Here is a 14,675-nt window from a genome sequence, read left to right on the forward strand (position 1 = left end):
CGTGTTGGTCTCCTGCCAGGACTGAAAGGGCTCCCCAGTCCATGTGTGAAGGAAGGTGATGATGGCACGTCCGAGTGTAAATAGTTTTGCAGCTGCTTATACGTTTAATTGATTAATGGGGATTAATTATCACCGATCGTGATAATAATTTGCATTGTCTATATTTCATTATTTCTTTTATATATACCTTAGTTCGTATGATATATGCTATTCTATATCCCTTGTGGTACAAGGTTATTTTGCATTGCTTTTAATTGATATCTTGAATTTAATGCGAAGTTATCTTGTATTACTTGTATTAAAGTGTTTTTGAGTGAACCTAAGCGTGCCTGTTTGCCTTAACCCTAACCGGGGCTCCACTTTACGTCCTTAAAGATCACGTGTTTCCTGTGGAGATGACGTATTTCCGGTGGAGCTCCACTCTACAGGCGTCTGCAGCTGGACCCTTCTCGAGCATTCCGTTCAAAGGAGCAAGTCATATGACCACAGGAGGCAGTCACATGATCATGCCAATCACATGATCACTGGAAGCAGTCATATGATCGCACCAAACACAGGAGGCAGTTGTGCGATCATTCCGTTCAAAGGAGCAAGTCATATGACCACAGGAGGCAGTCACATGATCTGCCTGGGAAGACAGAACACTAGAACAACACCTAAACAGCAATATGATTAGTAGCAACACTACAAGCAAAATCAATAAACTAAAAACTAAAGGTTTAAACACCCCGGATAAACCCGGAATCAGTGAGGAGAACCAATTGTCCCAGTTGTACTCAAACAGGCCATGCTACTTAGGTATCGCAGACATCCGTTTGTGCACCACGTCCTCCAGATCTTGCACAGCCTGAGAGGAATCAGGGACGTACGTAAAACATTCTCTCCCCATTATAGCACAAACACCACCTTTCTCAGCCAATAGAATATCCAATGCCATACGGTTTTGCAGAGCCACCTGCTTAACCGCGGATAATTCACCCTGAACGGCCTTTACAGTATCAAGTGTCTGATTGGCCACTTTCTCCAGTGCAATCTGCAGGGCAGCCACCTCAGTCTGAAGGTCTGACACTCCAAGGGATGGAATAAACACCCCAAACCATTGTTCAGTCCGACTTAGTGACCGCTTGCTGCGCGAATATGCACGCACAGCCAAAGACATCTGCTCCTTGGACACCATGCGAATAGAAGGAACAAGATAAACCAGATAACAATACCAATCAACCTCCACCGCCGAAAGAGACAAAACAATGTAACCCTTAAGAGAGTCTTTGCGACCACAGATAAACACAGAACGTGGTGGTGCCACTAGCAAGACATCACCAAGGACAGAGAAGTTGACATAAGCCCTACAGTGCAGAGGTGGGGAGGAAGGGGTTAGTGACTGGGCCGAATTAAACAGACGGAAACACACAGTCACATTCACAGGGATGACAGCCAAGCCATCCTCAGGCAAGGTCTTCCCCTTCGCCCTCACATGTGTGTCCGACGGGCGGGACACAGCAGAATAAGTACAGTTATCAGGGCTTCCTCGACATTGCAGAGCAGTTACAGTCAGTTCTCGCACCCGCGCCCCGTAGCGGTCGGGGTCCTCAGCCTCCCATGCTCTATCAACAGCCCATGTGATAATTACCTGGGCCGAACAAACCCATCCCTCACCTGTACTATTCACGCCTACTAGCAAATGAACTGTAGTGAAACCCCAGTGATTGGACTCATCAGCCTGAGTCAGATAGAGGACTGGATTGTTCCCAGCAAACTCTTGTTGTAATCGGTCACGTGTGGCCTTAAGGGCCTCCTCCACTGCCTGCGACTTAACAGCGATACCGGAAACGCGACATATAGGTGGTGGCGGGGTCGAGGACAACCCTAGCTCTCGAGTCATCAGCCCAGCCATAACAGATAAAGGTCAGAGCATGTCTGATGTAGGACTGCCACATCATAGGTGTATGGAACCCCGTAGAATGGCCACGCCGCAGAAGTGTGGGGCATATAATGACAAACCCAGCAGTCTGAAACATTCAGCTCAGCAGTCACTGCTTGGGACAAAAGCTCCACAGCATTGGCATCCATCACCTCCCTTTTCCCTTGATCCAGAACCTGTGGTGGGTTTGGCACTGTCGGAGTACAGTGGGGGGCACAGCCGGAAAAAGCGGTTCTCCAAAACATTATAGCATCAATCCCAAATATAACTGTCACAATAAAAACACAGTTTGCAACACAGTTGTGACCCTCTGAGGGGCGAGTCTTGAAAGAACCACCAGAGTCGGACACGCGTCTGCAGTGGACCCGATGGACCCAGGGTCGATTCCCTCCACTTTCACTGCGTGAGGGATCACCATCAGGACCTGGTGTGGTCCCCTCCATCTCAGCGTGTTCCATCTCTTCCTCCTCAGGTCACGAACCAACACCCAGCTCCCTGGGTCAAGCGGTGTCACAGCTCGTAGTGGTTCTCCCTCTGGAGTCCTCCAATTGGCACGAACCCGGTCCCAGGCTGCACCTATCGCTTGCCGCAATCCTGTAAGACAGACATTTAGCCACGCTCAGAGCATCAGGGCGACGGCAAGGGAATGCCCATCTGGAAAACAGATCTACAATCACCAAACAATACTTGTATCCCCTGTACGGCGTTAGCTCAATGAAATCCATCTGCAGGTGATCGAACGGGCTTTGGGGACTCAGGGTCACTGCCGGTTCGGTTGGAATGCCCTTCCCCACATTGACTTTCATGCGCACCATACACCTCCCGCAGTATTGGGCAGCAGCTGTGGCAAACCCAGGGGCATGCCACACCCGAGTCACAGCTGCCACCATCCCGTCACGAGAAACATGATCCAGGCCATGAACGGCTTCGGCCATCCCTGGATACGCAGATCTAGGAAGATAAGGTCGGTTAGTCCCAGAATGTCACCACACGCCTTCCCCATCACACCGTGCACCGCTCCATTTCCATCCGCGGAGCTCACCCTCTGTAGCACCTGTTTGAATCAAAACAAGGTCATTATCAGTGCATAGTTTATCTACATCCTTTGCTAGCAAAACCTTATTCCCAAACCCAATCTTTAGCTAAACTTTTAGCCCACTGGTCTGCGAGGTCATTGCCCTGACTGATTTCATCAGTCCGCTTTGTGTGTGCTGTTATAGTGCAGACACACAGACACAGTGCCCTGTTACAGCACACACACACACACACACACACACACACAGTGTCCAGTTACAGCGCGTGCGCACACACACAGTACCCAGTTACATCGCACACACACATGGATGAACACAAACACACAAAGTGCCCAGTCACAGCACACACACACACACACACACAGACACCGGTTAGAGCTCACACACACTCACACAGTGCCCTGTTACAGCACACACACGTTTTATGCTGCCGTCTGGTGGCCAAAATTGAGTACTACCATTTAAAAACATTAAAATGATCTTTTCTGGTAATACTTACATTCGGCCAGCAGATGACAGCATGAAAATATCAAAATAATTTTCTCATGGTTATTAGGATAATTCACAAGGTAAATTTATTGTGTATTTGTGTGTCTGTGTGTATGTGTGCGTTTTACTACACTTTGGGGACAATTTTAGCAAATGTGATCTATGCAAACCCACACACAAGAATTTTCCCATGCTTTTTAGGATAATTCACATATTAAATTTAGGTGCTTGTGTGTGTGTGCGTGTGCACGTGTATGTTGTACTACACTTTCGGGACAATTTTATTAAATGTGATCTATGCAAACCCACACCACAGTGCCCAGTTACAGCTTGCACACACACATACACAAACACTCTATTAATGAAAGAACTACCTGTATCTACCATTGCCAAAAACTGCTGCCCCCTGATGCTGATTGGTTATGTGAGCGCTTTGGAAGTAATGGGCACCCTTCCTTGCATCTGTAAGGTGTTTTTATGGCTAACCTTGCTAGAAGTTCATTTATGTTGTTGGTCAGCTCTTGGGTGGTTATGATAACGTTTGACTTCCTGCCAATCCCGTTCAATCAGTGTTCCCACTCTCACTAACTCTATTATTGTTTCTGTATACCTTTGTTTTTTTTTGTTTTTTGTTTTATTGCCCATCACCACCCCCCCTCTTCGGAGGACAACTTTATTTTACATTAAATTCAAGAGCAAAGAGTGTGGCCGCTCTGAACTCACCCGTCCTAGCACCGTGAAGGAACAAGAAAGGGGAGGGAGGAGCGCCCCCCCCCCCCCCGGCACCGGGGCCAGATTCCCGATTAGTCCCCATCCCCGACCCCGCACAGCCGGCAGGGACGGCCAACCGGGGTGTCCAGGGGCGCCACAGGCAGCCCGGCAGCAGGCAACCCCCCCCCCCCCAGGCGCAGACCAGGAGAGTCCCACCCCACCACGCCCGATGAGACCTCAGCTAGCAGCCAAGGACGGGACAACCCCAGACCCCCCGGCAAACGGGGAGCCGGTCCAGCCAGGCGGGGTGACCCCCACCCCAGGCGAGGCAGACAGGTGTAGAAGATGGCGGAATACGTGTCTGTATTAAAGCCTTCAATTGTCCATCTCTCCTCTGTAAACAATCCATAATTGACTGACCTAGCTCTTGCATCTGTAAGTCCACAAGTTGTTTTACTCTACCTCCCTATTCAATCTGTACTCAAATCTTTCTTCCATTGCCTTTGCCTTGTCCTCCACTCCTTGCACATATACCTGGCAAGCGCCTAGAGAAGTTCGAAAAGTGCTGAAGTCAGAGTTGATTTTCTCCACCAACGATTCCACTACCTGCAACCGGGTTACCATCTCCTGTAACTGCTCTGGAGAAAAAGGGGCAAGAGGTGCTTTTCTCTTAGGAGGCAGTTGAGCATGCTCCTCCGATCCCTCACCCTCTTCTTCAGACACATAAAGATTACTTAAAGATTGGATAATATCCTGCAAAGGTTCTTGTCGAGTCACAAACGGACCAGCTGTGAAGTCTGGGTCTTGGAACTCATCCCGTGTCTCTAACACAGATAAATGTAAGGTAATCCATGCAGGGAGCAGAAATATAAAGTACAGATATTTTATGGGTTTCACTGAAATAAAGGTAGCTGATTACGAGAAAGATCTCGGTGTGTATGTTGATGCTTCCATGTCCCACTCTCGCCAGTGTGGGGAAGCAATAGAAAAGGCCAATAGAATGTTGGGTTATATATCTAGGTGTGTGGAGTTTAAGTCAAGGGAGGTGATGTCACATTTATATAATTCCTTGGTAAGACCCCACCTAGAATATTGTGTGCAGGTTTGGTCACCATACCTTAAGAAGGACATTGCTGCCTTAGAAAAGGTGCAACGGAGGGCTATGAGAATGACTGAAGCCGAGCCCAACGGTTTGGAGACCCGTTCCCTTACCCAGCACAGCATGGTGTCATCAGAACACCAGATTCGGGGGCAGGGGGCGGTAAAGCCACCCAATCAAAACACACCACCCTTATCTATGAAGCCATACTTACACAATCAAAGTTTTTCTAAGCACAGCTGCACAGTTACACAGGGGGGGCAGGAAAAACAAGGTTACTTTTCATATTTGCATTTAGTTGCCTTACATGACGGAAGTGGGGTTGGGAAGAATGCAAGCTTTAGGTCCAAAATGTGTAGCTGGGTATGGTCCATGAAGAAAGTGTGCCCGCCTGAAATAACATCACAGAGAAACATATGTACGTCACCTCAGTAGCACTTAAAGGACATATAAAAACATATATACAGTTTTTCCATAATTTCCATCTTACTGACACCAGAGATGACAGAATCTGTGGCAATTAAGCAGAAAGCGATTCATGTAGGACAGCTTAGCACAGTTCAGATCTAGTCAACCCCATGGGACTCTTAGCTCTTAATACAGGGATTAGGTAAACATGTTTGGCACTCATTAAGTCACGTGGGAGAGTCACAGTATTTACTGCGGTCGCCATGGCTACCTGCATCTATCCCATCTCTTCGGAGAGGTGCCAGCTGTCTCGGCTGTGGATGCTGGAGGTTCGGCGTTTTCCGGTTGCCCCGGTAACCGCCGTCTCTCCATCCCGCAGGGCTGCCGCCCCTGATCATCGAGGCGCCTCTTGGCGTCGCGGCGTCTCCTAGGCGACCTGCCCTGCTTCCCCTTCGGCCTGGGAGGTCTCACCAGTTCGGCCAGGCTGCTGTCCTTCTCGGTGGATGTAGATAGGCGTCGTGCGAGCTCTTCTGCTCCTTCCATCCAGCAAACCAGAATTAAATCCTCACGGCGAGAACTTACGGGGAGACAGGCAGTTACCTAACATTGCGGTTAGAGCCTCACTGTATCTTTCTGGCAAAAGCAGCGAACGCGTTTATTACATAAAATGTTAAGAAATTATGCTTATTCAATATGATTGCACGTTTTTGTGCGAAATTTTTTTGTAAACATTGCAGGAAAGCACTGAGAGCAAAGTAACATAAAACCATTCTGACAAACGGCACTTATCGTTCCATTTTTCAAATACAATTCTTCCAGAGCGAGAATTACATACGTGCTTCATTTTATGGGAAAAACGTAATCTGACATGGACTGTTTTTTTAAAAAAAAAAAAAGTCATTCGCTCATTACAATTATCTTATTTGACGGATTAGCCTTGAGAAATGTATTTAAATAATGCCATTTACAAACAATTCACGATATTACTGTTACTGTAAAAATGAAAGTATGTCATATGCTATTAATATTTTATATATACCTTGCTAGCTACCTTTTATACAACACTTTATATTCATCGACCACCGCTACATTTAGGTAGGACAAACTACGGTGTTCAGGAAGAATAATATGATTGGACATTGGGGAAGGAAAAATCAGATAACGACTGTAATGTCATTGGCTAATAAAGGCGTATGGGCGGGCAGTTATAAAAGGAAGTTGTTTTCATGGCTGGTTTAGTTGCGAAACGTATCCTTTCCACAGTGAAGGAGAAAACCATTCTCGTTATTAGATTATCGTAAAAGTTCCGCAGTTGCAAGTACGTTGTAGGCGCCAGCATGCACTTCTAAAGCAATTTCCAACACTTTTTAAAATCGCCTACATTTATTACGATTCATTATGAGAGTTGTCACACTTGGGTAAATTAAGTTAACCCTTTCACAGTTTCAGGCTCAAATTAAGTTTTAGTAACGACAGGACAACCAAGTCCTGCAGTGGTACTTCTGAGTAAAAAAAACTCATAAAATATGTATGTGGGGTAATAAGGTAGTTAGTTTTTAACTGTTGCAAATCAGCAACGCCTAAACTGGGGGCAAAGGAGGTTAAGAAAAATTTAAATTTACGAAAAATACCTCGTTTTAGGTAATAGAGCCAGACATGCATGCCTTCATCCATCTTGCAACCGTTTATCTAGCATCATCGGGGTGTAATGACGTGTGTTGTTTTAAATATATACATAAATATAATTAACACGGAACTACTTTTAATACGCAAATTTACAGTCAACTTAGGCCGAAAAAGAATTGACTCGATAAATTTTCAGACCTTGCCCGGTTTACAAAATAATTTAAACGTCACACACACAAAATGTTCTTTTCTTTGTATAAAGGCTCTTACACACTCTAACTTGGTGCAGGTAATGGTTGGGGGGGCTTGCTTGAAAGATTTAATGCGAGCAGTCGCATTGTTAACACGACCTGACTGAAACCGCCTTACAGCAACATTAGGAGTACTTCCTACACAGGGCGTGGAGCGCATTCATTTCAGGTACGTGCCAAACGACAGCGTTCCCAAAATAAAAAAATATATAAAACACACATATATATATAAAATGATTCATACTTTCTTTCAAAACTTCGGATCTAGTCCAGGTTCGCTTAAACCCGTTTCAGGATTATATACAACTGCGTGAAACGAAACGGGACAGAAGTTTATTTCTTCAATAACTTTCTGGGCGCTATTCGATAATTCACTAAGCGTTTTAAACGTATCTTTTAATAACATACTTCCCGAGCACTGAGTAATGTACAAGCAATGGCGTAGGAGAGAGTTTGATATGTACGTATATTGATATGTAACGTGTATTAATTGGAGGCAGTGTAAAAGCATAAAATGCACCGTGAATCATGCGGATTTTAAACTCATTCATATCGACTTAAGCTTTGTGACATTCACCTCGTCTGTACCAACTGTGTTGTCTTACTGTAACGTTTATTGTTTTATTATTCTATGAACAGAAATTAATGTGTTTTTAAACTGATAGTGTCACCGATTCTTGAAACTTTGGCAAAAACATGTCCCACTAAGAAACGTGCTCATTCTGTTAGAAATTAATAACATTTTCATGAATAAAGAGAACCAAGGTTATATAATTAGGGGGTCCTTTGCACATATGTAAGGTTCTTTTATAGGCTTATTTTTAATTTTTATTAATTTAATGATTATATGCTGGCCCATTGCCTACAAAATCAGTCGTCCTCAGATAGGGGATAATCATTTCAACTTGATTAAAAAAACAAAAACTGAATAATATCTTTTCCATATGAAAGAGTACATTGTAATATGTATTAAAACCTACAAACAGTGAGTTTTGAACAATATTTACTATTACTTTGTGGTTGCTCAAAATGTGTCCCACGTATTCGTCACCACCGTCAGAAATTTATAAAAAGCAATAAAATCAGGCAACTACAAGGTCAACTACATTCCTGAGGACCCCATTTTCAAACGATCAGCTCTATTGTACGCTTCAAGATCACTCAAGCTCCTGTAAGTTTGCTATTTTCTCTTAAACTTGTTCATATTTTTTGACACTGCTACTGTCACAACCATAACATGTCAACACCGTATCTTTTGTAAAAAAAAATATTAGATTAGATTAGATTATGACATAAATGTATACTTGTATTTTTTATTTATGTAATTCCCCCTATATTTCTTCCATATCGTCCAACCCTAGGGGAGGGGGATGCCTTCCCTCTCTCTCCATTCACTATTATGCCACGTTCATTTGGCTTACCTCATCCAACATTCACAGCCCCCACCCCCCAATCATAATCATTACACTCGACTTTACCTTTATGTTGACAAAAACAAAGTAATAACTAGAAAAAAACGCCTATTTTATGAAAAAAATACAAAATGAGGAGGTTGTACCGGTAAATTGCTGAACAGCCAAGACCTTCATGATATACCTTCAGATTTTGTAATTTAAGTAACTTTTTATTTTCACAATTAAAACCTAGCTGTTTTATCGAAATTCCCAAGAATCAGTGATGTATTTTAATAGATTTTCCTGTAGTAGATATAGTCACGGACTTAAAATGCAGTGCGATTAAAATTCGATGGGTTTCGATGTGGACAAAGTTACTGACATGTTCATATTTTTCTGTCAAGTGCCTTAAAAAACCTGAATATTTACGGCGATCTAATTCGACATTAGATCGTTAGGGTCTAATGTGGAGTACTTCAAGTAAAAGACCAAACTGAAGCTATGTTTTACTGCTATAGATGAAGTCATACGTTGCATGACGTAAACTAACGGGAAATTATGTATATTAATGCATAAATATAATTATCTCCCTCAGGTTGAAAACCATTTGCATCTAAATTTGACTTTCTGGAGGACTGATGTTGTGGACGGTTGAGGAGCAATTTATTGCTTACAGCAGGAGCAACAGATTCAGAATATTTATTCTGTTCCAGCTGATAAGTAAGTCTTAACTGAAACTCCACTTGAATACTGAAGCATATCTGGGATGTTGGCTTAGTGTGGATTTTCCCTATGGATGCAGGTGGCTGATCCTGCTGAAGTCATGGAGTACATGTCTCCAGGTGGTACCATGCAGAATGACATATATTCCCTGGTTCTGGTTCTGAATGGGAAGTGCTTGCTTAATTGGGCTGTGGTGGTGCTACAGAGGCGCCACATGGGGCAGAACCTCCTGGGCTTTCTCTGTGTCTCCTTGGCCCTGGTGGACACGCTCCTGGCCGTCGGCACCTCAGCCATCTACCTCCTGGAAGACGCGTCCATCCTCGGCCTGCGTCTAACCTCTCACCACATTTGCCTGCTGGTTCAAACCGCGTGCTTCACCTATGGCCTGATGCACTGGCCCATCTTCTTCCTCATAGGCTTGGACCACTTCTGGAATCTGTCCCATCGCCCACGGCCCCTGCACTGGGCCAGGAAGCTAGGGTACGGCGTGGGGGTTGGCCTAATCTGGACCACAGCCCTGCTCTATGTCACATTGGTCACCCAGTTTTACTTGGAGGTCCAGGAGGAGCCGTACCTGCTGCTGAGCTCGTGCCAGGTGTTCCATAGCCCCCAGAGCGCCCAGGTCTCTGTCGTGCTCCTGATAACCCTCGCATGCGCTCTCATACACAGCGTTTCAGGGTTCCAAGCTCCGGTCTTCATGGAAGCAAAGGTTCCTGGACGCATCATTGGGTCTGTGCGGGTGGAGCCGCAGTGCATGTCTCCAAGGTCCATCCTGTCTAGAAAGCAGGTGCTCTGCCTAATCCTGCATGGCTTCCTCAGCACATGGGCCCCCTACGTGCTTCTGCAGGCAGCCGTCCTGGTGCTGAGGGTGAACATTCCCGCATATATGGACCTGAACGTCCCTTGGCTCTGTTTCCTCAACAGCTTCCTGATCAGCGTGGCTTTGTGGGGCTATACCCGGGATCTGTGCCAGCAGGAAAGGGTTATGTTTACAGACGGCTTCTGCCACTGGGATTTCTTTTCAGGCTTTCCAGACATAGATGGTCATCGTTCAGAGGGACAGACCTGCGTTGATGTTTCCACTCTCAAAGGAATCTCTGCATCACAGTAACGAGTTTGGGCTTGGAATATGCAGTTTTTAAAAGTCACATTAAAACTTAAGTTTTTTTGGATTGTATGTTATTTTCTATTTAGGATAGGAAAGCTGTTGCAATAACGTGAGTTTGATGTTAGCCTTGGATGCTGTCAAAAATTCAGTGCTTCATCACATCTATTTTTTTCCAAAGCTGAGACTACACCCTCACAAAATATCACAGCAGAAATGAGGGATATCATCTCACGGAGAAAAGGCCATGTCTGCTTCCTACATAGGGTACAGAGCAATTTCACTTTGGGTATGTGGTGAATATAAAAATGTTCATTGTTGACGGTACGTATACATGCTTTCAATGCTTGTTCTCATAAACCTGTCTGGTGACTTTAAAAGTATGTGAGGGGAATAAAAGATAATAATCTTTTGTTTCTATTTAAAGTTTCAGAGCAATGTTTCATCATTTGCTTAGCTTTTTAAACATCTCTCAACACATGTCCTGAGCACTGAGTGAAGAACAAGCATAAAATGCAACATTTAGTCTTGAAATCAAACGAAACCATAGCATTCTGACATTCCCCTTCATGTCTGTACCAACTGTGTTGTTTTATTGTGACATCTGTTACCGCATTCCTATTCAATGATCAAAACTTGACCTTTGTTTTATTAACAATGTATTTTTCAGCCGAAGTTTCCTTTTGCCGATATAATCATGGACCTCAATTGACAGTACAATTAATGAAATACGATGCATTTGAATGATTGTGGATTGTTACTGGAAAATCTGTGTACATGAAAATCTGCATATCTGATGTTAAACCGTGATTTGACATGCTTATATTTTTGTATGAGGTGCTCTAAAGAACCTTACATTTAAAGTGATCTAATTTCAGATTAGATTGTTAAGATCTATTGCACTTGGAGTATTTCACCATTTGACACTATAACGCTGAGGGATTTCAAAAAATCACATTGAAAATATTTTCATGATATAAAAGAAGCCATATTTTGTTCATATGAAGCAAAGCAAAGGAAAATTATGCATATTAATGCATAAAAATATCACCTCCTTCAGGCTGAAAATCATTTGCATCTGAATTTGACTTTCTGAAGGACTTGTGTTGGGAACGGCTAAGTTCATCGCTTTTCTCAGGAGCAGCAGATTCAGAATATTTATTCTGTTCCAGCTGATAAGTAAGTCTTAACTGAAACTCCACTTGAATACTGAACATCTCTTGGCTCTGTTTCCTCGACAGCTTCCTGATCAGCGTGGCTTTGTGGGGCTATACCCGGGATCTGTGCCATCAGGAAAGGGCTATGTTTACAGATGACTTCTGCCACTGGAATTTTTCCTGCGCTTCATTTATCTCGGAAGTCAGAGCTGGGAATGAAGTTACGTTCGAGTTAACCCTATTCCAGTACAACAAATCATAAAGCCATTTAGAAATACCAGGGACTTGTTTCAAACAGCAGGATTTTTTGCTTAGCCGGATAACTTGTCGGATTTAACATACTCCAATTTAAATGGCCCTTACCTTACATTTAGTCCAGACTACCTTAAATCCGACAAGTTACCCAGCTAAGAAATTCGGCTTTCTGCAACAGGCCGCAGTTCTAGCCCGGTTAATTGTTAGCTATTGTTATCAGTGGATAGCATTATTTTGTGCATAAAACACCCTAGCAAATTGTCCACAGATAGCGGTTGGACAGTACTGTGTGTACGACCGAATTAATGAGCCTCAAATAAGACGTAAGTGATAATAAACAGTACAGCTTTCACTTCTGTTGATAAAGGGCACAGCCATTCTAGACTGAGGTCGGGTTTGTGTAGATTCCTCCGACTTCCCGAGTAGGAATTCTGACTTCAAGGAGTGTGTTAACTCCAGAAATTCCGAGTTGAAATGGAACGTATCTGGATATGCATGGTGTCACTACAGCACCGGCGGGCACAGGTGACCGAGAACAGGGTGTGGCATCTGGGACAGAAGCCACCTGTCAGAACCTGGGAGTAGCAGGTCTTTCGGGTCGGCGACCGCTGTGCCACGCCCACAATTACACGCGTGGCTGGAGATGAATAATCTGGCCAACCACTACTGCTCCACCAGCATCCGTGATTTGATATAACTCACCTCATCTTGGACATTACTTACCAGCCAGTCATTGGCTGCCTGCAACCCACTAAAACACCTTCGGTTTTCAGTCTTATTCCTTTGGTCATCACTCTACTTTTGGATCTCTTTCAGACAACGCCACCACTCACCCCATTCTTGATTGCCCAGAGTCTGTGAATCACCCCCTTCTCCGCATGTCCCCGGGACCTTTATCTAATAAATACAGCCTATGCTCTTACCATTGCAGTAACAAGTCTGGGAATTTATTGTCCTTGAAATACGCGGCTTTTTAAAACTGGATGTTTTTTCTTTTCCTGTCGGTACCACATTACATTTTCTGCTCAAGGCCTGAAGGTCGTTACTATAATCAAACGTCACGCTAGAAATACGGAATGTGATGTCAGAGGGAAAGCCATGCCTTCATTTTATCCGCTTAAAGATTTTAAATGTAAATACTATATTCCCATGTAGGGCCTCCATATCAGACTTGCTGAAATTCTGATTTATTTTATATACAGTAAGAGTAGTATTTTACAATAAACATTCTAAATGTTTATTTTTAGCTTAAGTGATGTTGGACTTCAATTGAGCTTTTGCACTTGATTCTCAGCTCTGAATTGTTTAGCATAACACAGAAGTGTTTTAAAATAGCAATTTTAGGGTGAATTAAAAACAGTTTTTGAGGGACAGGCGCTTGAACGGGGGGCATAGTCGACAGGGGGTGCCCCTTGGCAATTTTTACAAGCCGTGGGCGGGTCTCATTGGTAGATTTTGCGTGATCTTCGGTACTTAGAACCTCAAGAAATCAGCTACCCTTGATGTACAGTCCTAGTCAGGGCGTTTTTCCACCACACCAGGCATCCACGCTTGCTTCAGTTTAACAGGTTTGGGCGGTTTAGTTGTTTTGGTAATACCAACACTGACTGCATGTGAAAGATAAGCAGTTCCTTCACGAGGCTGAAGTTTAGTTTCTTGTTCGGCAGTTTCGTATTCGCAAGATCCGTGCCACTTCAAATGACGTAGGCCCAATGCATGTTCTGCCATATGGACAGCAAAATATTTTGTCAAAGCTTAATACCATCTGATACACCAGCTATTACACTATCATGTGCTTGAAGGTATTTCACTGTATAGCTTTTAAAACACATTATTTCTATAGTACTGTATAAACACCACGTTCAGAAGGTATTATGTAAAACGTATAAAGTGAATTACTGAGCTTTCTAACGCACGTATGATATTAACGAGATGAAAATGCTATCAGTAAGACAGAACATGCATTATGTCTGTTTATTGAGGCACAGATCCTGTGAATAAGAATCTAACTTCATCCTAGTAGTTCCTTCATGCACGGCCTGTTCGTTGCGGCTGTTCTTTTGCAGTAAGATCGACCCCGAGCAGTTCAACCAAAGGACGTTTGACATGGAATGACTCCAACCGTGACCTATTTAAAGCAACAATTCCTTTGCCGTTGCTTAATGCTTACACTGAGCATGACACGGTTTGTAGTGAGGCTCACCATAAACTAGGGAATACTGTTACCGGTTCTTGCATCTGGAATCTTGATCACATGGAGATAAATACACTCTCCAACAGCATTTCAGTGAAGAGTATATTTATGAAAGGTCAAACCTATTAAAGTAATATAACAAGGAAAAATGATCAAGTTGTATGAAATGTATAAAATTATCAGCTGTTATTGTTAAACTGTTATCAAAGGAAGGATAGAGCACTGATCGCAAGTAACAAGGCTGATCCACACCGATATTCTTACTACATTCAAATATACTTCTGCTCTAGAGGTGCCAACTTTCCCCA

General features: G+C 43.7%; 1 protein-coding gene across 2 annotated transcripts; it reads left to right on the forward strand.

Annotated features, from left to right (window-relative positions):
• Positions 1–7,694: 7,694 nt before the first annotated feature.
• On the forward strand, positions 7,695–13,100 carry gpr160 (G protein-coupled receptor 160). 2 transcript variants are annotated; one of them, XR_011984598.1, is made up of 4 exons: positions 7,695–7,708; positions 9,529–9,653; positions 9,736–11,940; positions 12,990–13,100. XR_011984598.1 is itself a non-coding variant. In XM_023824461.2 (3 exons), exon 3 carries the CDS (start codon positions 9,757–9,759, stop codon positions 10,765–10,767), a length of 1,011 nt encoding a protein of 336 aa, XP_023680229.1. In that variant the 5' UTR covers positions 7,695–7,708; positions 9,529–9,653; positions 9,736–9,756; the 3' UTR covers positions 10,768–13,100. The 2 variants fall into 2 exon arrangements, 1 of the variants encoding a protein (XP_023680229.1); XM_023824461.2 differs by having other exon boundaries at positions 9,736–13,100.
• The last annotated feature ends 1,575 nt before the right edge of the window (positions 13,101–14,675 follow it).

This window comes from Paramormyrops kingsleyae, chromosome 21 (genome assembly GCF_048594095.1).
Source record: "Paramormyrops kingsleyae isolate MSU_618 chromosome 21, PKINGS_0.4, whole genome shotgun sequence".
NCBI classification, from domain to species: domain Eukaryota; kingdom Metazoa; phylum Chordata; class Actinopteri; order Osteoglossiformes; family Mormyridae; genus Paramormyrops; species Paramormyrops kingsleyae.